The following is a 27,102-nucleotide window of genomic DNA, read 5'->3' on the forward strand; positions in this document are numbered from 1 at the left end:
TGTAGAGGATGTGTGGTTCCATACCTGTTACTGTCAGGATCACGGCTCCCACTATCATGATAACAGTCTGCAGTGCGTCCGTGTAAATGACAGCTGCCAGGCCACCTGTGCAAATCAGGAAGTGGAGAATTCATTTCTCTTTGGGATTAGCAGCCTGGGCATCTCATGCGCCACCTTTTATAGTTCAACAACTGAAAATCCTATCAAAAAAAAATAGCAAAGAAAAACTTGCCACACGCACACTTGCAAAGCCTTCAAAGTGTGAGAGGGTGGACTCTGAGTTTTAGCTCCTAAACGGGTGTCCTATGTTCAGTCTGTCTTAGGCGCGTAACTTTTCAGCTGAAAATTCCTCTTTAATTAGGAGCTCAAAAATTATGCTCATAAGGTGAAGCCTGCCTTTCGTTGGCCTGGATTCCGGAGCCTAATTTATGACTTTGAAAATCAGTGCCAAACTCCAAACTTTTCCCTGCCCTAAAATCCGTCTCCTGTTACCACCACTTTTTAAGCTCCTAAATTCAGTGAAATTTTGAGCAAAAATTTATGCACGCGGCCCTAGTAAATTTTCAAAAGAGGCCAATGTATGAGCATAACTCTAAAAGTTAGGAGCATTAAATCCTTTGAATATCGGGCTCTAGATAAGCGACTTATCGATCATGGCTCTTAAATCCATCATCAGTCTCACATTAAACTTAATCTCCAACAGTGAAACAAGTGTCCAAGCTAACGAACAAAATATAGTGTCACGATACAGACCTAATAGTGCTACGCAAAATAGGCCGAGTCCAAAACTTCATATCAATAGAATAATGCTTAAAAACAGTTCATTGCTTATCTGTCGTAGCTTGGCGTGATAAAATCCAACATGGTGCCCAGTTTCAAAATTTCTTTTTCTGGGACTCACGTAGCGTTTTAGGAGAGACGCTGACATTCTAAGCGCTGAGTCAAATTGCAGACCTGTCACACCAGGCTGCAACAGGTAAGTTTGTCTGTCTTTGACTAGATTGTAAGCTCTACTGAGCAGGGACAGTCTCGAAAGTGTTTTACCTTTTATGCGCAGTGCTGCACCTATCCAGTAATAATAATAATAATTTAGTCTTGTATACCACCAAGGCCATAACAGTTCGAGGCGGTTTACAATGGACAGTCAGTGAAGAAATGCAACACAAGTCATCAGAAATAAATACAAGATAAAAGATTTAAAACAGTGAATCGGGTTACAAATTTGATCAAACAACTGTGTTTTTACTAATTTTCTAAAAGTAAAATAAGATGGAGCACGCATAATAATATTACACAAGCGTCATTCAGTTTGCCTGCCCGAAATGCAAAAGTTCTATCCAGAAATCTTTTAAAGCAACAGGCATTTACTGCTGGGTAAGCAAAACGCATGGATGCTGTTAAAACGGTCTAGAAAAAAATGAGAGACCAGGTACTCAGGATCCATCCCAAATACTGATTTAAAACAGATACAGGAAAATTTAAACAAATCTCTTGCCTCCATCGGTAATCAATGTAGTTTTTGCTCCCATTTTTTCAAACCCAAAATTTTGAACAACTCGAAGCCTTTTCAGTGTTTTCTGATATGCACCCAAATAGATAATATTGTAGTGTTATAGGAATAGCAGTAGGGAAGATTTGCAACACAGAGCCCTGCCCCCGTCTCACCTGCGATCGTGTACAGCGCTGTGACCACGAGCATCAGTATAGTGGAGACATAGAGGTTCCAGCCCAGGCAGACTTGCACAAATAGAGCCCCAGAATAGAGGTCGGTCTATGGGTAGAAGGAGAGGAACAGCCATTGATTGCCCCAGGTCATCACACATTCTGCGGTATTACATACACAGTGCTTCTATGGTGGCCCATCACATGTGCACAGGACAAATGCGTGGACTGAATGGAAGGTCCGCCCTGACAGGATACTATTTTGTCTTTTTGAGGGGGGGGGGACCCCGGGAACGGTTAAAAGATTCACTTCCTATCTAGTGTTAGGGATAGGTTTTAATCATAATTATGGGAACCCTTTTAATGGACAACTAGAAGGCCCTGATTTGCTCAGATTCCTCAGGCCCCGTCCTTTGGGAGGGGCTTGAGGCACCTCAAGCCCCTCCCAAGGGACCAGGCCTGAGAGTCTGAGCAAATCGGGGCCTTCCAGATATCCTTTAACCCTTTCAGGACCATAAGGATCGTAGGCTAATTTTTGTGGTTTTGACGACATTTTTATGGTAAAAAGGGCTTGCAGATGCCAAAAAATTGATTTTTTTTTTGTGAAATATCATTATTTTTATTTAAAAAAATCACACTTCTGGCTTATGGACAGTGTGGCAAGTGAATCTTCTCGTCAATCTGGCAACGACGCTAATGAATGAATGTCGGAACCAGTTTGTTTACATAAAGGCAGTATCATATGGAATCCGTACATATCAAATTTAGAACTGTAGACTATCCCAATCAAAATTTATAGGATTTTAAAGTTATGGGACAAATATGTCCCTTGGTCCTGAAAGGGTTAAGGGCCACATTTGTCCTGCACGCACTTGTCCATGTGCGCAATTGTCGGGGCACATTTGTTGGAGCACAATTGTCCTGCGCAGATTTGTCAGTGTACCTTCTCCTATATACAAATGTTTCTAAAATGGGTCAAATGAAACACAGGAAAATAAAGGCCGAGGAAGACCATAAGGCCTCTATCCAGTCTGCCCATCCATGTCATCTACTACTCTCCCTCAGAGAATGACACAGGGACAAATTTTTCCCCGTCACCACAGGTACTCAATTTCCCGGTCCTGTCTCCGTGAGTTTTGTCGCTGTCCCTCTCTCTGTCCCATTCCTGTAAGCTCTGCCTTAACCTCACAAGCCTTAAATACTTTTGAATTTAAAGTGTTTGAGGCTTGTGCAGATGAGGATGGAACTTGTAGGAATAGGGCAGGAAAAGAATTTGCTGGGACGAGATGGGAAAAAATTTGTCCCCGTGTCATTCTCTACTCTCCCTTTCACTCCCATGTACTTGTCCCAAGCTTTCTTGAATTCAGATTGGGCCCGGGTGAAATCTCAATGAACACAACATAGAAAGTTTGATATTCTATAATCTATCAAAGATTCCTTAAATCATCCAGTTTAGAATGATATAAAGGCCCCATGGAGTTTCTTCCAGCAAAGCACTACACTTGCAGCCTAATTCTGTAAAAATAAAAAACACTACAAAAATTGCAGGCACTAGTTTGGAGGCGTGCAAGTTAACTGAATAATGAGACAATCAGCCCCCACAATTGAGCTCTAACAATTATAGGTGCTTATTGGCATCAATTAAAAGTTATGCACACATAATTATCTCCGTGAATCAATGCTTAAATTTTATGCATGGCTCTGAAAAAGGGGATCAGAAGTTTTCCTGTAATTTATACACATTCAGTGGCGTAACAAGGGACGTTGGAGTCCAGGGCAGAGGTGGCCCCTAATGAGTTCTTCACCATTGCCCCAACGCTGCTGCCCCCCCCCATACTCTTCCCTGCTATCACCACACCCCCGTACCTCTTCACCGATAAATACCTGCTGCTTGCACCAGCTGAGCCTTCTTTCTGATGTCACTTCCTGGCCCCACAAACAGGAAGTGATGTCAGAGGGAGGGATAAGGCCGATGCAAACGTGTAGGAAAGCCTGCATGCTGCAGGCAAAAATTCGAAGAGGTAGCGGTGGGTGTGCCCTTCAGAGACCTGTCCCATCACCGGGGGTGTGGGTGGGGAAGAGGAGAGATGTCAGCACCGGCACCCCTACTAAGTTGGCACTTGGATGGTCTGCCCCCCTGACCCACCTCGCTATGCCACTGTGCACTCAGTTATAGAATAAAAGCATAAGAACAGCCCTACTGGGTCAGACCAATAGTTCATCTAGACCAGGGGTAGGCAGTTCCGTTCCTCAAGAGCCACAGGCAGGTCAGGTTTTCAGGATATCCACAATCAATATGTATGAGATGAATTTGCACGCACTGCCTCCTTGAGATGCAAATTTATCTCATGCATTTTGATTGTGGATATCCTGAAATCCTGATCTGCCTGTGGCTCTTGGGAATCGAAATTGCCTACCCCTGATCTAGACCAGTATCCCGTCTTCGCGGAGGCCAATCCAAGTCGCAAGTAACTGGCAAAATCCCAAATAGTAGCAGCATTCCATGCTACCTACCCATGTCTGTCTCAGCATCAGAGGCAGGGGTCTCAGAGTCCCTCCTCGAGGGCCACAATCCAGTCGGGTTTTCAGGATTTCCCCAATGAATATGCATTGAAAGCAGTGTATGCAAATCTATTTGCATATTCATTGGGGAAATCCTGAAAACCCGACTGGATTGCGGCCTTCAAGGAGGGACTTTGAGATCCCTGGACTAAGGGGATCCATGCAGTGGTACCCCTCCCCCACCCTCATCTCCGCCCTCCTGCTCCTTCCCTGATCCCGCCTGCTGCACGCACCCCCCTTCCCTTCCCCCGTAACCTGTAGGTGAAGTTCCTGATCATTGGCTCTCCTTCTGACATCACTTCCTATGTGCGGCACCTGGATGTGACATCAGCGAAAAAAGCCAACGAGGTCGTGAAGAATACATTGTTGACCGCTGCGAACATCTTCAGCTAGAGGTATGGAGGAAGGGAAGGGGGCGTGTGCATGGAGGGGAGGAATGGGAAGAGGTGGAGGAAGAGAGGAGGGGTGCCGGGGCCTGCACCAACATGGCACCCAGGACGGACCGCCTCCCTCGCCCCTCACCCCCCTTACTTCGCCATTGGATCAATGCCTAACTTAGGCTTGAGGATTTACACCAGGGTTTAGCTACGACTAAAGTTAGGCCTGGTTCTTAGTGCCAATCACTGTTCTATAAATAGTGCCTAACTCTGAGCATTGTTTACAGAAAAGCGCCACTTAAGGAATCTTGCCTTAATGGGTACAAAAGTATATGTAGGTGTGATTATGCAAAATTTCTGGCACAGAAGGAAGAGCGTTGGATATACTGATTAAAACCTGTATCAGCTGTGGGTCTTAATTCAAGCATTGAATGGCAATATTTTTATTCATGAATAAATGGTATTTTTGGCAAGAGTGTGATGTTTCATTTAACAGAACACTGGCCCTTTAAATAACGTAAGATCAGCGATTTGTTTAAAGACACATTAGTCCGGATGATCGTGCAGGGAGCTATTTTGTGCAACTCTGTCAGCGTGAGTGGAAGTACCAAACAGTAGTCTGAGTGGTAAACACAATGTATTGATGCTATAAATTGCTCCTTAGAGGCGCATTAAACTCAGGGCACATGTGGGATATTCGCACATGCACGGAGACCCTCCAGATGGGGTCTTCAGCTTACAAACATAGAAACATGACGACAGATAAAGGCCAAATGGTCCATCCGCAGCATCCACTATCTCCTCCTCTCCCTATTGGCTAAGGCTCTTTACACCTGCATTGTGATGTCATAGAGCTTTATGGTTATAGGAACATGATGGCAGATAAAGGCCAAATAGCCCATCTGCAGCATCCACCATCTCCTCCTCTCCCTATTGGCTAAGGCTCTTAACATTTGCATCTCCTCTTCTTATTGGCTAAGACTCTTAACACTTGCATTGTGAGGTCATAGAGCTTTATGGTTATAGAACATGATGGCAGATAAAGGCCAAATGGCCCATCCAGGCTGCCCATCCGTAGCATCCATTATCTCCTCCTCTCCCTATTGGCTAAGACTCTTAACATTTGCATCTCCTCTTCCTATAGGCTAAGGCTCTTTACACCTGCATTGTGAGGTCATAGAAACATGATGGCAGATAAAGGTCAAATGGCTCATCTAGTTTGCCCTTCCACAGTAACCATTATCTCTTCCTCTCTCTGAGAGATCCCTTGTGCCTGTCCCAGACCCTCTTGAATTCAGACACAGTCTCTATCTCCAGCACCTCTTCCAGGAGACTGTTCCGCACATCTACCACCCTTCAGTAAAAAAAAAAAAAAAAAAAGTATTTCCTCAGATTACTCCTGAGCTTATCACCTCTTAACTTCATCCTATGCCCTCTCATTCCAGAGCTTCCTTTCAAATGAAAGGGACTCGACTCATGCGCATTTACGCCACGTAGGCATTTAAATGTCTCTATCATATCTCCCCTCTCCCGCCTTTCCTCCAACGTATACAGATTGAGATCTTTAAGTCTGTCCCCATACGCCTTATGATGAAAACCATGAAGCGTACGCCGGTGGGGAGATGCAGATGGGCGCCTGCGAGGGCTAGTTGACTCGCTCACGTGATGTGCCTCTCGTGGCACACCCGGAATCTTTCCACGGTGCACAGTTTGCAATACGCTGCTTTAGAGTTTAGCTTAACATTTCATTTCTAGAAGCAGAATTGCTGCTCAATTAATAATCCCCAACGCAGCGGCTGAGAAACGCTGTTTAAGCAGTAGCCCCACTGTAACGAGTTGAATTTGAAGATATTTTCCTGAACGACAAATGGAGGGGGTCTGGATGAACTGGACAACTGGAATAATTATTTTGTTTGAGATAAGACCTCTGCTTTGGTATACTGAATGTTTGTGGTCTTGCACGCTGGCGATCTAATTGTGTGTTATAGTACGCTGGGCTTGGTGATATATGTTTACAGTGAATATTATTAATCAAATGAATACAACTAACTAAACGAAAGAAAATTAACTTCCTATAAGACTAATTGAAAGGTGACTACATGAAAAGAGATTAATCCACTATAAGAAAGAAGATTAACTAATTACATCAAGATAAGAGGATTATCTAAGTTTTTGTACTTTCATTTGATTATTGGAGGAGGAAGTTTTTATGCCAATGATTAGAGGTGGAGCCTCATCACTTATACCAGTCTCCCGCCAACCTTTTTCTTCGGCGGCACAGTAAACTCCAGGCCGCGGCTGAAGAGCGCCCAGAAAGGCGCGGACATCGACACGATGACATCAAGAGCATGCGCGACATCATCACGTCCACATCAGTACACGTGTGAAGGCCCACCAGACGGGACCTTGAACCGCCAGTGGGGGGTGCTGGAGCAGGAGAGGCGCCAGCGAGGAGAAGAGGCACCGGTGCCAGCTGACTACCTACAGGAAGGGCTTCTCGCAGCGAGAGGCACATCCTTTAGGGCATTCAGCCAGCGCAGGCACCTCTCCTACTCACTGGCGGCTCGCGCCACACCCAGAATCTCGCCACGGCACACAGTTTGCGATACACGGACCTATACAATAAGCGGTGTTTCTCTGTTTGAGATATATTTGCTCCAATAACTGAGACCTTTCCTACTCTCTAAAGAAAAAAAAATAAGAAAATCAAAATAAGAACATTATTATTAGAATAAGGAAGCACAGAAAAATATACATGTCGGATTTTGTTTGGGTTATTGGAGATTGTTTATTAGTATTTAAGTACTGATGACATTAGATATAGAGTATATGATTTAGTAGATGTGATTATCATCATGAGGTTTTTGGTCAGACTGATCCAAGCGCAGATTTGCTCTTTGCATTCTCCAGGTTTTTTCAGGGCACGGAGCAGACAGTAGAGATGTGATGCCAGAGCCAAGAGTGCAGCAGGCAGCGATGCAATGCCAGACAGGAGGGTGCAGCTATCATTTATCACTTAATATGAACTGGGTTTGTTCTCTTGGAAGGATCGACGCCATGGGGAAGGAAGCCAAGAGCCGTCGGAAAAAAACTTCAGAGGAAGCCGACCAAAGCTCTGCAGACACAGCACCTGCAACTTTGCAGCAGGGTATGGAGTACGCAAAGGTTCACGTGCAGGCAGTTTTCAGATATCCCATGTAAAAGGCAGATGGGCAAACTGGACCTCTTGAAATCAGCGTAGAGGAGAGTGTGATGCAGTGGTTAGAGCTAGAAACCTCAGCACCCTGAGGTTATGGGTTCAAATCCCACCCTGCCCCAGGTATATTAGATACATTGTGAGCCCACCGGGACAGAGAAGAAGAAATGCTTGAAGTACCTAGATGTAAACTGCTTTGAGTTTGGTTGTAAAGATCCAACGTCCCAATCCCTTCCCCCTTCTTATTGCTGGGCAGACCCCTGCAAAGGGCAACAGGATCCTATGTTTCTGACGATAACTGCTGTATTCCCTCTGTTATTTATTTAATTCATTTTCTAACCCTTTTTCCCCAAAAAGCTCAGAACGGGTTCCAGGTTCAACAGACATAAAACACAGTTAACATAATTACAGTACAAGTGTACGATACAAGGTTGTGTCCTAATTCGATATATAGGGGTCTAATACCAATAAATCTCATATAATAATAATATTTTTATTTTTATATACTGCCAAAGCCATAGTAGTTCGAGGCGGTTTACATCAAGAAGTGCTGGACAGTCAGCGAAGGAAAAAATAACAATGAAGACTTTGGATACAGCGAAGAAAAAAGTCACAATGTGGGGAAACAAGAATATGTGAATAGGAGTACGGTAGAGGGTTTAAGGGTTCTTGGTTACAAATCGGTTGAACAGGTTTGTTTTAACTAGTTTTCTGAAGTTAAGGTAGAATGAGGAGTGTTTGATGAAGTTGCCTAGCCAGTTGTTTTGTTGACTTGCTTGGAAGGCTAGCGTTCTGTTTAGGAATCTTTTGTATTGGCAGGTTTTTATTGAAGGATGGCTGAACAGACGTATTCTACATGTGGGTCTGGTGGAACAATCCAATTTAAAGTGGGAGACCAGGTATAGTGGGGCCATGCCAAGAACAGATTTGAAACAAAGGCAGGCAAATTTGAATAGCACTCTTGCTTCTAGTGGTAGCCAATGGAGTTTTTGGTAGTAGGGGGTTATGTGGTCCCATTTTTTTATGCCGAAAATCAGTCGCACTGCAGAATTTTGTATGATTCGGAGTCTATGTATGGTTTTCTTGAGGGACCCAAGATAGATGATATTACAGTAGTCGAGTAGGCTCAAGATGGAGGATTGTACCAGTAGGCGAAAGGATGCTGCATCGAAGTACTTTCTGATGGTTCTGAGTTTCCATAGTGTCGAGAAGCCTTTTTTCATCAGTGACTCTGTGTGAATATCTAGAGTGAGGTAACGGTCTAGTGTCACACCCAGGATTTTTATGGAATCGACAATGGGGAAGGTTTGTCCATTCAGGGAAATTGAAGTGTCTTTGATTTCGTCAGTTTCCAGGTTACAATTTTGCCATAATTATCCGTAACAGAGTAAGTTTTTCAATACAAAATTTTATCCTAACTAGACACACACTAGGGATCTAATAGTAACATAGTAATACAGTAGATGAGGGCAGATAAAGACCCAAATGGTCCATCCAGTATGCCCAACCTGATTCAATTTTAATTTTTTCTTCTTAGCTATTTCTGGGCAAGAATCCAAAGCTTTACCCGGTACTGTGCTTGGGTTCCAACTGCTGAAATCTCTGTTAAGACTTACTCCAGCCCATCTACACCCTCTCAGCCATTGAAGCCCTCCCCTGCCCATCCTCCACCAAACGGCCATACACAGACACAGACCGTGCAAGTCTGCCCAGTAACTGGCCTAGTTCAATATTTAATATTATTTTCTGATTCTAAATCTTCTGTGTTCATCCCATGCTTCTTTGAACTCAGTCACAGTTTTACTCTCCACCACCTCTCTCGGGAGCGCATTCCAGGCATCCACTACCCTCTCTGTAAAGTAGAATTTCCTAACATTGCCCCTGAATCTACCACCCCTCAACCTCAAATTATGTCCTCTGGTTTTACCGTTTTTCTTTCTCTGAAAAAGATTTTGTTCTACATTAATACCCTTCAAGTATTTGAACGTCTGAATCATATCCCTCCCTGTCCCTCCTTTCCTCTAGGGTAGACATATTCAGGGCTTCCAGTCTCTCCTCATACGTCTTCTGGTGCAAACCTCCTATCATACCTAATGTGTAGTTACAGGTTGTGCATTTCACCTGCAAATCACCAAATGACGTTCCTACTTCCGCTTCAGGCCGAGCCACTAGAATTGACCCGCAGATTAGATCCCTTGAAGGATGTTCAGAGGCGTCTCTTGAAGGTGTTCTTAGGCGTATTTCATCCTGGGAGTGGTGGGCAGTGTTCTGGGCAGTGGTATTCTGCTGCTGTCCTGGAGTCGGCTCTCACAGTTAGACCTCAGGTCTAACATATCTCTGGAAGAAGAGTCCTCTTCAGTGTTACAGAGCACTCCAGCTCCATCAAAAATTACAAAGACTAAGGGACACTCAATGAAGTTTCACGGAAATACTTTTAAAACCAATAGGAGGAAATGTTTTTTCACTCAGAGAATAGTTAAGCTCTGGAACGCGTTGCCAGAGAATGTGGTAAGAGCAGATAGCGTAGCTGGTTTTAAGAAATGTTTGGTCATGTTCCTGGAGTAAAAGTCCATAGTCTGTTATTGATAGGGACATGGGGGAAGCCACTGCTTGTCCTGAATCAGTAGCCTGGAATGTTGCTACTCTGGGGATTCCGGAATCTTGCTACTTTTTGGGGATTCCGCATGGAATGTTGCTCCTATTTGGGGTTCCAAAATCTTGATACACTTTGGGAATTCCGCATGGAATGTTGCTCCTATTTGGGGTTCCGGAATCTTGCTACTCTTTGGGTTTTGGCCAGGTACTAGTCACCTGGATTGGCCACTGTGAGAACTGGCTACTGGGCTTGAAGGACCATTGGTCTGACCCAGTAAGGCTGTTCTTATGCTCTTATGTTAACTCTTCTGTCACTTCAGGTAACAGAGAATATTTATTTATTCCAAAAATATCTATTTCGCCTATCAACTAGGCAGATTACAAATGAAAGTAGATAAAGTGAAACCTACAAAAAAATACAAATTCAACTAAAAACATACTAAAATACCAACCCTCTCCTTTACTAACACATAGCAGGGGTTTTAGTGCCGACATTGGCGGTAACTGCTCCGACGCTCATAGGAATTCTATGAGCGTCTGAGCATTTATCGACAATGCCGGCGCTAAAACCCACGCTATGCATTAATAAGGGAAGGGGAAACTCAGTAAAAAATAAATTCAGCAAATAAAAAGATCCCAGGGAAAGTACATTAAAAGGTCTGAGCACATTCTAAATGCTAACCCGTCCATAGGATGTAATGGACGCCGTTTGCACGTGTTAGCAGTTAGCACTAACGTGCCTTAGTAAAAGGACCCCTAAAGCAGGAATTCATAGTTTCATAGTTTATTTAAGTTTTGATTAAACGCTTATCAAAAAGTACAAAGCGTTATACAAAGGATTTAAAAATAGCTGGGAGCTGGCCACGAATTTGGTCTTGGAGAATGAGATGTACAGTGTCGGCATCTATGAGACAGACTTGGTTCTTTTTGTTGCATTGAGCTCTTTTGACCCCAGTACGTTTGCAAAAGTTTGATAGCTCTAGATCTAATAAATGTTGGCACTGTAATCTAGAAGCAGGGACTTTGGATCATCTAATTTTTTATTGTCCTTGTATTAACGCCTTCTGGAAGTCAATTTGGTCTCAAATTAATTATTTTCTAGAAAATCCAGTTGCTCTGTCATATGATACAATTTTGTTTGGAACAATGATGAGAGCAAAGAGTCAAATTTCAGCAAATAATAATAAATTACTAATGATTATGACAGGAGTTGCCATTCAGAATATAACTAGAAATTGGAAAGATTATACAAGACTTAACTATACTTTTTGGTGGAATTCTATATGTTATATTTATAAAATGGAACGAATTCTTGCTATGCAAAAAGGAAATTATAACAAGTTTAAAAAAATTGGGGGGCCATTGATTGAATATTCGAATGATTAGACACTTTTTTTTTTTATAGAAGAATAATATGATATGGGATTGGGAGGGTATAATGTGTGAGATTCAAATAAAATGTTGATATGTGTGGAAGGGAAGGGGGGAGGGGGGATAATATAAGATTTAATATTATATGAATTATACAAGTGAATTGTATGAATATTGAATGATTATTGTATACTTGTTATGAGATATGAAAATGAATAAAGAATTGGAAAAAAAAAATAAAAATAGCTGGGAGACGAACATTTTTAAATTAATTAGACATACACGAGAACAATGGGAAAAGAGGGAAGAACTACAATTTTATAGAAAGAATACATAAAAGGAAAAGGGCTTTTACAAATAAGTGAGTTTTCTAAAGCTTTTTTGAATGATACATAATCTAAATGGTCCATTGAATGCATTCCACAATTTGGGGCCAGCTAAAGAAATCCCTTGTATCGTACACTTGTACTCTAATTTTGTCATTTGGAACCTGTTGACTGTATTTTAAGTATGTTTAACCTGTAACCCGTCCTGAGCTCTTTGGGGAAAGAATAGCATGGTAACGGCAGAAGAAGAGCACCAGCTGATGCGGTCAGGCCACAGACACGGACCATCCGTGGAACCAGTTCACATTGTCAGACAAGAGCAGGAGAACTTGATGAAAAGCGCCGGAGAATGACTCCGGCAGGAAAAAAAGAGAAGAAAGTGGAGCAGGACAACAGAGGCCCTAAGGTTATAAAGCTCACAACTTTCTCTCGCTTTTTAAACATTGTACGTCAGTCTACGGTGAGGCGTTAGGCAGCTCTTGCAGCCAGGTGTTTGTACATCAGCCTCTCTGACTTGGCTTATTTAGGTCAAAATGTTGCAACAGTGGAAAGTACAATATTGCAACAGTTAGAAGTATGGTGAAATGCATGATGGGAAGGGAGTGGCCTTCATCAAAGCATTTTCCCCTGGAGTAATTTGGAGTGCTAGCCCAACAGGCACTGGGACAAGATCTTCTCCCAACAATTAACCCCTGTTCCCAATCCTTGACTTTTGTCTCTGTCCCTTATTTTTCTTCCCTTTTTGTTTCACTGCTTAATAAATACGAGGACTGCTGAAAAGTTCTCAGCCCAACCAAGAATAATAATAATAATAATAATAATAATTTATTTTTGTATACCGCCATACCCAGGGAGTTCTAGGCGGTTCACAACAAATAGATGAGTTACATACAGTGCAGTTGAAAAAGAAGTACATAACAAGTCAATCGAAGGGTCAAACTAGTTTACATTGACAATTAAGTAAGGAAGGACTAATACAGAGCATATATGGTATTTACCGTAAAAGAGTTCAATAGAATTTGTGAGAAGGGGGAGCCAAGCATATTGTATGAGAGGAGGGGGACAGGGATCATTGGGAGGGAGGGGGAGGAGGGGGAAAAAGTAAAGAAAGGTGGGCCGTGTTGAGGGGGGGGGAAGAGGAGGAATTGGTCTGGTGCAGAGAAGGGGATTCGATCTGTTTTCTAATGAGGAGAGGGGGAGCGTTAAGGCGGAAGAGGGGAGCATTAAGGATTTGGTCCATTGAAAAGTAGAGTTTTGAGCTTTTTTCTAAAACTCTACTTTTCAATGGACCAAATCCTTAATGCTCCCCTCTTCCGCCTTAACGCTCCCCCTCTCCTCATTAGAAAACAGATCGAATCCCCTTCTCTGCACCAGACCAATTCCTCCTCTTCCCCCCCCCCTCAACACGGCCCACCTTTCTTTACTTTTTCCCCCTCCTCCCCCCCCTCCCAATGATCCCTGTCCCCTCCTCTCATAAAATATGCTTGGCTCCCCCCAAGAAGAGAACGATGTGGAGCCAGGAAACTTACAAGTTATTCCACACTTTTCATCTCAATGAGGCAAATAAATGCATCTAGTGAATGGGCCCAAGTATAGGAAAACCAAGCCACTGTGACATCACCAATGAGACTAGCTCTTAGGCATTGGTGGAACGAGGCAATATGACATCACAATCTCAGCTCTAGAATGTTGCTACTTAGGATTTTAAAGTGTTTGAGGCTTGTGCAAATGAGGATGTAGCTTAGGCATTGGTGGAATGAGGCGTTATGACATCACAATCTCAGCTCTAGAATGTTGCTACTTAGGATTTTAAAGTGTTTGAGGCTTGTGCAGATGAGGACGGAGCTTAGGCATTGGTGGAATGAGGTGTTATGACATCACAATCTCAGCTCTAGAATGTTGCTATTTAGGATTTTAAAGGGTTTGAGGCTTCTGCAGCTGAGGACGGAGCTTAGGCATGGGTGGAATGAGGCATTATGGCATCACAATACGAGGGGCAGCTGAAAAGTTCTCAGTTCAACCAAGAAGAGAATGATGTGGAGCCAGGAAACTTAAAAGTTCTTCCACACTTTTCTTGACACTTTTCATTCCAATGATATGAAATTAAACAAAAAGTGTCAAGAAAAGTGTGGAATATAACTTGTAAGTTTCCTGGCTCCACCTCGTTCTCTTCTTGGTTGGGCTGAGAACTTTTCAGCAGCCTCTTGTACAGCTCGTGTGGAAAGAAAAACAGAAAAGCAGACAAATGCAGAGTTTGTAGCATCAAACTGGAAACAATCCTACATTTCTTCATTGGGTGTGACTGCTGATGTTAGGAAAAATTGCACAAAGAAAGACACAATAAGGCCACACACCTCTTCCACTGAAAAATATGTAAACACTAGAACACTGTAATGCCAGAAAAACACAGGGACGGTGACCCTGAGGGATCTGTGGTGATCTCTCATAGATGGAATGCCTGATGCAAGAGAAAGTACAAGAAATAGCAGTGTCAAAGGAATCAGATGAAGAAGTCGAGTAGAAAGATAAGCAAATTGCTACTTCTCTGACTAAAAGAATTTCTATAAATCTGCATCAGGGCCTGGTCTTCTATAATCGCAAAATCATTCTCCTGAGATTTGGGGGGGGGGGGAAAAAAAAAAGCGAGAATGATTTTGCAATTAGCAAAACAGAATAATTATGTTTATTTAAGATTTGATCTACCGCTCCTGCATTTTACTGACCTAAGCGGTTTACAAAGTATCAACCTAAAATGAACTTAGGTCAAGAATTTGGTCTCGGAGGTTGAGATGTACAATGTCGGCATCTATGAAACAAACATGTTTTTTTTTTGTTACATACAGCATTCTGGACCCCAGTTCGTTTACAAAAGTTAGATAGCTCTAAGTCGAATAGATGTTGACACTGTCATCTCGAAGCAGGGACTTTAGATCATTTATTGTTCTATTGTCCGTTTATTTTGTCATTTTGGAATTCAATATGGGGCCAAATTAACCGTCTTTTGGAAAATCCAGTGACATTGTCTTATGATACGGTATTATTTGGCATGGTCATGAGGGCTGAGAGCCAAAACAACAGGCTTTTATTAATTATGACAGGAGTCGCCATACAGCAAATTACAAACAATTGGAAGAATTGTAAAAGGCTTAATTATAGTTTTGGGTGGGAATTCACTATGTTATATGTACAAAATGGAAAGGAAATTTTAAGAGGTTTCAGGAGATTTGGGAGCCATTAGCAAAATATTGTAACGTTTAAATAGTGTTTTTTCCTTTAAATATGCATATCCGGGTGGGGGGAGGTGGGGGGGTGGGAATTTTGAATAACTGATATGGGGTAATTATAGATATTTATGTATGGATATTGTGATTGTTTAGGGGGAGGGGGATATAATTCTGAAATGGATATTATAAGACTATTAAGTGTGGAATTTGGATATAAAATGTTTGTATTTACTGTGACACCTATTGTAAGTATTGAAAATAATAAAGAATTGGGGGGAAAAAAATGAAATTAGGAACTTGAGAAAAACGACCCGATCTGTCCCCAAGGCTCACAATCTAGCTAAAAATATGGAATATATTTTCAAGATAAAAAAATCAAAGAAATAAAAATAATGAAAGAAGATACAAAATAAAAACAAAACATATTTAAGAGAGAGAAAAGTCTCTGAGGCGGCTCGATAGTAAGTTCAGTCTGTAGAACCAGGCCATGCTGAAGATGCTTTTCACCACACCTGGGGACTCTCAGAACGCCACCCTGGTGGAATGATACCACGTGGCGTGTAATTGTGTCTGGACATCAGTTCAAGAATAGCGCTATCACTTATTAGAAAATATGACTGCAAATGAGGAAGAATTAACAATATCTGACCCTATAGTAAATGATGGCAAGTAAAAACCTGCCCATTAGTGATACTCATTTGATTAACTTGTCTCTTCTTTGATACTTCTGGGCCTTAGACTGTAAAGTCTGGTATTGTCCTGGGTTCCAAATAAAGAAGCAAATACTCAATTTCCTCCAATTGGTTTTAAAAGTATTTCCCTGTAACTTCATCGAGTGTCCCTATACTCCGATTCTTCGCACTCTCCTTAAAGAATGACATGGAGATGGTTTCCCGCAGTTATCCAAGGGGACGGGGACGGTGATGAATTTTATCACCTTGTCATTCTCTAATCCTCATGTCGGACCCCCCAGCCGTTTACATCCCTCATGATCGAATGGCCATCCTAACTCCAGGAATTAAATTCCACAAATCTCATCTCATAGGGTTAATGGTGCAAACTTTGCACCCTTTTCGTAGCCCTTCTCTGTTCCTATCCTTTTTGGGTTGAGGTCTCCTAAACTGACTTATTGTGGCTGCTTATAAACCAGATCAGTTTTAGAAACTGTGAAAGGACTAGTTAAACTAAACTAAACTAAACCTTAGGTTTGTATACCGCACCATCTCCATATTCGTAAAGCTCGGCACGGTTTACAGGAATTGGGATAAGAACATAAGAATTGCTACTGCTGAGTCAGACCAGTGGTCCATCATGCCCAGCAGTCCGCTCACGCGGTGGCCCTCTGGTCTAAGACCAGCACCCTAACTGAGACTAGCCCTACCAGCGCACGTTCTTGTTCAGCAGAAACTTGTCTAACTTTGTCTTGAATCCCTGGAGGGTATTTTCCCCTACAACAGCCTCCAGAAGAGCGTTCCAGTTTTCTACCACTTACTGGGTGAAGAAGAACTTCCTTACGTTTGTACGGAATCTATCCCCTTTCAACTTTAGAAAGTGCCCTCTTGTTCTCCCTACCTCCAAGGAAAGGATGAAGATCGGAGGAAAGAAGAATGTTTAGGATATCAAAGGAGGAGGGAATGTTACATTTTTGAGAAAAGCCAGGTTTTCAGATGTTTACGGAAAAGTTGGAGAGAACTCGGGTTCCGAAGAGGGGAGGTAAGGTTGTTCCAGAGCTCGGTGAATCTGAAGAGGAGGGAAGTCCCCAGCTTTCCTGGATGGGAAATGCCTTTTAATGAGGGGAAGAATAGTTTCAATTTTTGGGTAGGTCAGGTGGTATTAAGATTTGAGGAGTTCCAAGGAAATGGAATAAATGGAGGAAGGATGCCGTGGAGGATCTTGAAAGTTAGGCAGATGCATTTGAAGTGGACTCTGGAAATTATCGGAAGCCAATGAAGCTTGGACAGGAGCGGTGAGACATGATCAAATTTACTTTTTGCAAAGATAAGCTTAGCTGCGGCATTCTGAATCCGTTGGAGTCTGTGAAGGTTTTCTTTGTTAGGGTTAGTTAGTTAGTTAGGCTTAGTTAATTAGTTAGGCGACATCAACTTGTGTTCGAGTCCTAGCGACTTGATGAATTACAGATCTAAAAAGAAATCGGGTTTGTGCTAGTCCAGAAAGGTCCTCCAGCGTCGTCCCCATGGCTGTTTTCAATGTGTCCAGCCATCTGATTGCAGGTCGCCCTCTTGGCCTGGTTTCTTTGATCTTCCCAAACATGAAGTCCTCCAATGATTTTTCTCTTCTGATGGTGTAACAGTCGTAAGTTCATCACGTGGGCTTCGAGTGACATAGCCGGTTTGATCTCTTCCAGAATCGATTTGTTATTTCTGCTGGCAGTCCACAGCACGCCCAGGGCAGGATTAACCAATAGGCCCAGTAGGCACGTGCCTAGGGCCCAAAATGGTCAGGGGGACCTGATGAAAGAGGGCATCAACATTTGTTTTTCCAAACGGCGATGAGCCCCTCCAGCATCGATCGGCAATGTGGGCCCCCCCCCCCCCGATCGGCAATGCGGACCCCCAATCAGCAACGCGCCCCCCCCCCCCCCCATCGGCAGAAAGTAAGACAAGCAAGCAACACGGGTAAGAAAGGCAACAGGAACTGTAATTGTGCAAGCGGTGCTGCTTGCCCAAAGCTTCCCTCTGACGCAGCTTCCTGTTTCCACCTGGGCGCATGATGTGGTGGGGCTGGGCAGGGGGCCCAGTGTACTTGTGTGCCTAGGGGCCCTCGACGAAGTAATCTTGCCCTGAGCATGCCTAAAATCCTTCTCCAGCGCCAAAGCTCAGCTGAATCAATCTTTCTGTCTTGTTTCTGTAGTCTTTAGTAGAACTTGTTGTAGGCTGTTTTTTATATTTTGCATCTATTCTATTAGTTTATAGGATTTAAAATTGTATATTAGCTACTGCTGTATTGATTGTTTACGATGTATTACCACTGTGGAATTGTATATTATTCGCTAAACTGCTCAGTTTTATTCTATGTTACTAACCGCCCAGAACTGCTGGTGGGGCGGTATATAAGAAAATAAATTATTATTATTATTAAATTATTATCAGTGTCCAGCTTTCGCATCTGCAACTGACCACTGAGAAAATGAATGCGTGGACAAGTCTGATCTTCATATGGAACTACTAGTCAGATCAAAATCTGTGAAAAAGCAATTTCTTCCTCTCACTGACAAGCCAAAGGCACTTCTCTCACAGAAGCTGCACCTGGTTTCTTAATCCTTTGAGAAAGTTAGAAGTGGCAGGTTACACCTTCCTGCAAATTGCTCGTTACCGTTTAAACCTTCTTCCCTGTAATTTGGTGAGGCTGAGTGAAATTCATGATTTTCCTGCCATGAATGCAAAAGCAACTCCATTAAATAGACATTATTAATTAATCCAAAGATCAAAACAATGTCATTTTAATTGTAAAAGTAGGATAATGACTCTGAAGTATCAGCCTGAAGGTAATAGAAATATTATCAACTGTAATTATGGAGAAGAGCTCGAGAAATCAAAGGAATAAATAGCCAGCAAAGTTAAAGTCCCATTCGTAATCATGGGCAGTGCAGGATCGAGGCCCGAGCTAAGCTAGAAAATCTCATGTGGCAAATTAAGTTCCCCTTGTGACTCGGGGGTGAAATTCATTTGCATATATATATGCATAAAATTGACATGATCGAAACTGGTAAATACTCATAAGTTGTAAAAATACACTTTTGTATCTTATTTTTCCATGCTAATTTCTTTCATCCCGTTCTCCATTTCAGGTTTTTTTTCCTTTATACTTTTCCCTCCTCTCACTACAGCCGATCTTCTAGATTCACTTGTTCTTAGGCGGCAACTAATCCGGGCTTCCTGGGGACATGTCCTCTGATGACTCAGCTGTTCAGAGTTCTCCAAGCTTAACCATCATCCTGCCACTGCGGTGGCAACAGTGGTGCGGGTGCTGCCCCCTTGCCCTCCAATAACCTGGACAGTTTCGGCACCTGCCTGACTCTGCCAAGCTCTCACCTCTCCCGCCAACCTCCAGCTGTCTCCATCTCTCTCCTCCCCTTTCTACCCCTGTATCATCAGATCTCTCCTTCCTGCTTTGCCCCCATTCCTGGATGTGGCCTAGTGGTTAAAGCGGTTCATAGACAACAACGTGGAAGACAAAGGCGTGCGCCGACAACTGAGCGCAAGACGGAGGCGCGCGCCGAAGAAAATTACTGTTTTTAGGGGCTCCGACGGGGGGTTTTGTTGGGGAGCACCCCCAGTTTACTTAATACAAATCGCGCCAGCGTTTTGGGGGGTTTGGGGGTTGTAAGCCCCCACATTTTGCTGTAAACTTAACTTTTTCCCTAAAAACAGGGAAAAAGTGAAGTTTTCAGTAAAATGTGGGGGGTTACAACCCCCCAAGCCCCCCATAACGCCCCCACAACGCGGCGCGATCTGTATTAAGTAAAGTGGGGGGTTCCCCCCCCACACCCCACCCCCGTCGGAGCCCTAAAAACAGTAATTTTCTTCGGTGCTTACCTCCGCGCTGCGCTCAATTGTCTGCTCATGTCTTTGTCCCGGCGTGCTTTTGACCTGACACCGGTTAAAGCTACAGCCTCAGCACCCTAAGGTTATGGGTTCAAACCCTACACTGCTCCCTGTGACCCTGGGCAAGTCACTTAATCCTCCACTGCCCCAGGTACATTAGACAGATTGTGGACAGATTGTTTTGCCTACAGGTACTTCAAGCATTTTCCCTATTTAGCCCAAACAACCGCTAAGTTGTCCGCAAACAGCACCACCTTCCTGCGCTGCCACCGGTCACCCCAAATCATAGTCGCTACTCAAACTGGAAAGAGTTCTAGAAAAGCTATATTAGCACCCTACCCCCGCTCTTTCCGCCAAACTGGTCAAGGCTGGGCGCACCGAGCTCCCCCCAAAATAGGCACTAAAGCCAAAACGAGCAGCAGCATCAGTAAAAAGGCGTAAATCCACCGATGAGACCGCCTCCTGCTGCCAGACACCATTAAAGCACTGCAAAAACTGAAATCACAGCCGAGGCTCGGCTTTTCGTATGTCACACACGAAAATGTTTTTTTTAACAAGACCCCTGGATAGGATAGACAAATGGCGAGAAAAGGCACGACCCATTTGGAATCACCCTAGACACAAAATTAAAATGACCCACCAAAGGCTGAATTTCAGGCAAAGTTAACTTCGACTTCTCCAAAGCCCTCTGCAAAGCCTACACCTTAACCATAAGTAACCTAGATTCCAAACGTATGGAATCCAGTCCCACAGCCAGATTTCTCCAAAGCCAGTGGCAAACCCAAACTCTTAGTCTGAAACGCCGCCGCCGGACCCCCAAACAATGCACAATCCATCCACAACCCGACACCTGAATAAAAGAGGAAATGGCCTCAAAATAAGAACAAGACACGAACACCCCATAGGCGTGCACTTATCAAAAGAAGAACCATTTTTGGAACTGAATCAGTGGCGAAGTAAAGAGGTGGATCTGCCCCGGGTGCTATCTTGATGGAGGCACTGGCGCCTGTCCTCTTCCCCCGTACGTCTTCACCGTTCCCGGCACAAGCAGCAACCTCAACCTGCTGCTTGTGCCAGCGTCAGCTCTTCCTCCGATGTCACTTCCTGGATCCACGCCTAGGAAGCAACGTCAGAGGAACAGCCAACTCGTGGGATTGCTGCTCGCGTCAGGCATGTTAAAGAGGTACGGAAAGGAGTTGGTGGGGGGGGGGGGCGGAGGAAGGGTGCCACCACCTCAGGCGCTTCTCACCCTCACTTTGCCACTGGGCAGAATGCAAGTCTCAATTCCTTTCCCTCTTTGCTCTCATGCCTGGACTCACTTTCTTCTTTCTCCCTCATTCCCAGACCCCTCCCCCCCAATCTGTCCTGTGTCCCTCCACCCTCTCCCACTTTCCCATCTCCAGCCCATTCTCATTCTTTTTCCTTTCCTTACTCTTAATTACTTTCATCCTTTTCCCCTCCCATTCTCTTCCTCCTTTTCCCAAATTCCCTCCACCATTAGCATATTTAGTATTAGAAAGTGAGATGAGGCTCAGCTTTCCTGGATCCCAGAACACAACACTTGGGAAGCGATAGCAGGGCTCTGTTTTCTCTCTTTGTCATATTGGAAGAGCCACCGATTCTTCATTCAGACACACCGAGCTTAGGGCTCCCTACTCGCCCGAGTCAACCCAGAGAAACAGATCCCCATCCTGGTCTTGCCCCATTCTATGTAATCCTAGTTTTCATAGGAAAATCAGAACTATTTCCGTGTGCAGTGGAGCATAAGAGGGCAAAATGAGGACTGGGTCAGCCTCTTCAGTTTAACGCCTGTGAAGTGTTTTCCGACGATGCAGATTAAAGAGATTGTCATGACAATCTATGTTAGTGGTCACCATACATGAAGAAGGACACGGCACTACTCAAAAGGGTCCAGAGAAGAGCGACTAAGATGGTTAAGGGGCAGTAGGAGTTGCCGTACAGCGAAAGATTAGAGAAACTGGGCCTTTTCTCCCTCGAACAGAGGAGATTAAGAGGGGACATGATCGAAACATTCAAAATACTGAAGGGAATAGACTTAGCAGATAAAGACAGATTGTTCACCCTCTCCATGGCAGGGAGAACGAGAGGGCACTCTCTAAAGTTGAGATTCTGGAATGTTGCTACTGTTTGGGGTTCCAGAATCTTGCTTACTCTTTGAGATTCCGGAATCTTGCTTACTCTGAGATTCTGGAATGTTGCTACTGTTTGAGCTTCCGGAATCTTGCTTACTCTGAGATTCTGGAATGTTGTTACTGTTTGAGCTTCCGGAATCTTGCTTACTCTGAGCTTCCGGAATCTTGCTTACTCTGAGATTCTGGAATGTTGCTACTGTTTGGGGTTCCGGAATCTTGCTTACTCTTTGAGATTCTGGAATGTTGCTACTGTTTGGGGTTCCAGAATCTTGCTTACTCTTTGAGATTCCGGAATCTTGCTTACTCTGAGATTCTGGAATGTTGCTACTGTTTGGGGTTCCAAAATCTTGCTTACTCTTTGAGATTCCGGAATCTTGCTTACTCTGAGATTCTGGAATGTTGCTACTGTTTGGGGTTCCAGAATCTTGCTTACTCTTTGATATTCCGGAATCTTGCTTACTCTGAGATTCTGGAATGTTGCTACTGTTTGGGGTTCCGGAATCTTGCTTACTCTTTGAGATTCTGGAATGTTGCTACTGTTTGGGGTTCCAGAATATTGCTTACTCTTTGAGATTCTGGAATGTTGCTACTATTTTGGGGTTTTGCTAGGTACTAGTGACCTGGATTAGCCACCGTGTGGATGGGCTACTGGGTTTGTTGGATTGTTGGTCTAATCCAGTAAGGCTGTTCTTATGTTCGTCTCCAATTTTCAATAGGTGTGATTGTAAATGGAGAAAACGATACAACTACACCACTTCAAAACCCGATTCCAGTGTCTGACTTAATTTAACACACATCTTTGAATAGCAGATACTGTGCCTTAATTCTCAGCTTCTGAATGTCTTTCATGAACACTGATGTTCTTTCTCCCCCACCCACCCCACCCCCTCTTCAAAATTCCTACTCATTTCCAAGCCAGACAATGTTTTCTTTTGTTTTTTCATTTTAAAGTTAAACAAAACAAAGACACTCACTCTATAACCTTTTCTCAAAAGAGCAAGCCACTTCAGCAATAGAGATGGATTCTACGTTACTCAACAAGGAGCTACGCTCAAGGCCAGCGGAGATAGGGCCAAGCCCTCCCTAAAGGTTTACAGGCTTACTGAACAAGGCCTCGGAGCTTTGATGCCGCGAAGGTAGGACCCAACTGAAGGAGGATCCTTGTTTTTCAAATTCCCCATGCAGGTGTGGAAACAAAGCCCAAATCATAGTAACAAAAAAGAAAAGAATATTTTATGAAAGGGTAAGACAAACACAAAAAGAAAAACATTCTAAGGCTGAGACATGATGCAACTGGGGGACTTGTGTTGAGCAACTGTGCTAAGACAGACTGCCCCAGGCTCTGCTGCTTTACACAAGTTGCAAGCCCAGAAGGACAGATTTCAAAAACACCATATTCATGGCTGAATGCATGGGGTCCAGCACCAGAGACAGCAAAGATACTTACCTTGAGCAGGTGTTCTCCAAGGACAGCAGGCATCCACGGAACCTGGTACGGATACTACCAAGAGGTCTATGTCTGGCATTCCCCATCGACAGAAAATCAGATAAGAAATGATGGCCGATAAAGGCCAAATGGCCCATCCAGTCTGCCCATCCACAGCATCCACTATCTCCTCTCCCTATTGGCTGAAGCTCTTTACACTTGCATTGTGAGGTCATAGGGCCAAAAGGCCCATCCAGTCTGCCCATCCACAGCATCCACTATCTCCTCCTTTCCCTAAGAGATCCCATGTGCCTATCCCACGATTTCTTGAATTTAGACAGTCTCTGTCTCCACCACCTCTTCCGGGAGACTATTCCATGCATCTATCACCCTTTCTGTAAAAAAATATTTCCTTAGATTACTCCTGAGCCTATCACCTCTTAACTTTATCCTATGCCTTCTTATTCTGGAACTTTCTTTCAAATGAAAGAGACTCACCTCATGTGCATTTATGCCACTTAGGTATTTAAACATCTCGATCATATCTCCCTTCTCCTCCTGCCGCTGCTGCTTTAGGAGGCCTCAGAGCGGTATGTCAGGTCTCACTGGGTTGGGGTGGGGGGTCACTGAATTGACGAGTCTGATTTTTTCGGCGAATCTGGCAGCACTAGTATCAGGCATGGAGTCAGGGAGTATCGGAGACATTCGGTGGAAGGGCTTCAGGATCAATCTTTAGGGCTTTTTTCTGAGGTAGGGCTTATATTAGGAGCATTTCTCAAAATCATGCTAGGGCTTATTTTCGTGGAAACACGATAGTTAGGCACAAATAAATTATGACGACATAAGTGAAACCTTTATACTGGACTAACTTAGCACATTTATCACTCACTTTCCAGAGTTTAGCCTCTTCTTTAGGTCTCAGAAATTTATTACTAAACTTTATGTGGTTAATTTTACCCGTAAAGCAAGCACTAGTCAAATGTAAAGTGGCTGGTAACCAAGCATTCTGTTCTAACTCAGCCATAGTGTGTAAACAGAAAAATAAGCAGAAAATAAATACAGCTGAAATATAAAAACACTCTAAAACACTGGCCATAACAAATGCAGAAAAGTTATCAACAGCCTACATTAGTGCTGCCCGATTCACAATTCGAATCAGTTCACCGATTCGAATCAGGTGAATCGATTCGAATCGGTTCATTTTTGTGAAAAACCAGACTCACTGATTCAGCACCGATTGAAGTTCATTATTTTTTTCATTGCCGGCCGCCAGACTCGTTCCCATCTAATGTAACTTCCGGCTTTGTAAAACCGGAAGCTACATCAGAAGAAACGAAAGGACGTGGGAGCGTTGAGGGGGGAGCGAGCAAACCTCATGCAGCAGACCTCAGAAGCAAACGGTATTTTTTGCTGGCTCTCTCTCCGCATTTCTCCTCTCTTCCCCGCGATTTCACATCCAGTTGAGTAAGTATATGAACCTACAAGGGGGGCTTAGGATCGGCAGGGAGGGCTGAGAATCGGCAGGGGATGAGAATCGGCAGGGAGGGCTGAGAATCGGCAGGAGGGGCTGAGAATTGGCAGGGGGGGCTGAGAATTGGCAGGGGGGCTGAGAATCGGCAGGGGGGGCTGAAAATCGGCAGGAGGGGCTGAAAATCGGCAGGAGGGGCTGAGAATTGGTAGGGAGGGCTGAGAATCGGCAGGGAGGGCTGAAAATTGGCAGGAGGGGCTGAAAATTGGCAGGAGGGGCTGAGAATTGGCAGGGAGGGCTGAGAATTGGCAGGGAGGGCTGAGAATCGGCAGGGGGGCTGGTAAGTCTTGGCTGGGGATGGAAGCTGGGAATCGGAAGGGGGGCTGGGAATCGGCAGGAGGGCTGGTGAGTCTGGGGGGCTGGGGATGGAAGCTGGGAATTTTTCATATGATATTGCCTTGGTTAAATAAAATGTTTAAACTTAAAAAATTGTGTCATTAACAGTGAATCGAATTGAATTGAAATATTTTTCTCTGAATCGGGCAGAGATTGCTAGCGGAAGGGCTTAAGCCCAGTTCCTGGGACACACCCAGCCAGTCTTTATTTCAGCCTTCGGTTAACTTTTATTTTTACATTTTCATGTTTGAAAAGCTACCCAAATTAAGAGAGCAGAATGGCTTCTCAATGCTGTGCTTTTCTTCTCAAAATACAGATTAACATTCAAAACCACTACGAATCCTTTACAGTTAGGCAAATGATTTGTTTGACTGCCAGATCTCGTCATAAATTTGCTGGCCTGGATCGAACACCATCCCTAAGCAGCAAACACACGGACACACTGTGCCCCCTGCTGGCATCACTTACAATGGCGCCTACTGGACAATAAGGTGTTCTGGATAGGCACAGCTTGGAAAGGAGGAGGAGGAGTTTGCTTTTCCGGGTAATCATCAGAGTAGATTGCCCAGTCATGTGGAATGGTCTGTTGCAACATTTATGTCACTCTCTTCTCGAAAACATGCTTCTTTCAGCTAATTTTTATTATTTTATTGTAACTCATATAGCAGTTAGCTTGAATTATTTTTTACGACTTACGTAATTCTCTCCTCCCCCAGTATCTTAGAGAAGAAAATGATCTGAAACAGTTTAAAAGCAGTTTATAGAGTTTCCTTTTTAAAAACGCGTTTAATTTATAAGCTTAATTAGGGAAAACTATTGTAATATTAATATGATATAAAATTCTGATAAAGGGTTTATTTAATTCACATTGTAAGAACATTTAATAATAATTTCAAGTGTTTTTTCATAATTGAATATATTACATGTATTTCACTTGATGTAAGAATTTAAAAAAAGAATAAAAAATATTTATAATTAAAAAAAAAGGATTATTATCAAATTTTTCCTTTTTTATCTTTTTATTTCCCCGTTATCTCCCCTACCTGTTGTTTTTACCATTTTTGTTTTCTTTTATTGTAGTTCCACCCTTTCTTTCCCCGTATGACTTTATTTATTATTTTGTATGATAATGTGTCAAACTTATGTATCCTTTTATAATTAATCTGATGTACCTATTTTTTTTTAATCTGTAAATCGCTTAGCAAATTAAATTAAGCGATTCAATAAGTCAAAAATAAACTTGAAACTTTACACTACCTCCAAACGCAACGTGTTATACTTTCCTTTATTAAACTTGTAAACCGTACCGAGCTCTATATTCATGGAGAGGATGCGGTATATAAACTTAAGATTTCGTTTAGTTTAGTTTATGTTATGCAATTATGATGTTGACCGCTTAGATTTGTAGATGAGCGAGATATTTATTTATTTAATTCATTTTCTAGTCCATCCTCCCCAAAGATCCCAGGACGGGTTACAGGTCAACATACACAATATACAGTTAACAGGTTACAATTTGCCATAGTTACGGACAAGTTTTTTCAGGCACAAGTTTTTATCCTAACCCAACACATACTAGGGATCTAATACCAATATTCATAATATTAGATCCCTCAGGGGGGGAGGGATATTTGGAATGGGCAGACTTGGTGGGCTATAGCCCTTTTCTGCCGCTTTTTTTCTATGTTTCTATGTTTCTAATATATCTAATCTAATGCTTGGTTTCATATACCGAGACTTCAATCCAGGAAAGCTCGACTCAGTTTACAATAATTTTCTTA

At 43.2% G+C, this 27,102-nt stretch overlaps 1 protein-coding gene across 2 annotated transcripts in view; it reads right to left on the reverse strand.

Moving 5' to 3' along the window:
- SLC5A10 (solute carrier family 5 member 10) overlaps positions 1–27,102 on the reverse strand; it is a 175,465-nt gene that overhangs the window by 140,045 nt on the left and 8,318 nt on the right. For both annotated transcript variants that reach the window (XM_033963148.1, XM_033963146.1), the window contains 2 exons: positions 1,666–1,771; positions 25–105 (listed from right to left, as the gene is read on the reverse strand). In XM_033963148.1, coding sequence (XP_033819039.1) covers positions 25–105; positions 1,666–1,771 — 187 coding nt within the window. The remainder of the gene's footprint in view (positions 1–24; positions 106–1,665; positions 1,772–27,102) is intronic.

This window comes from Geotrypetes seraphini, chromosome 11 (genome assembly GCF_902459505.1).
Source record: "Geotrypetes seraphini chromosome 11, aGeoSer1.1, whole genome shotgun sequence".
In the NCBI taxonomy this organism is placed as follows: Eukaryota; Metazoa; Chordata; class Amphibia; order Gymnophiona; family Dermophiidae; genus Geotrypetes; species Geotrypetes seraphini.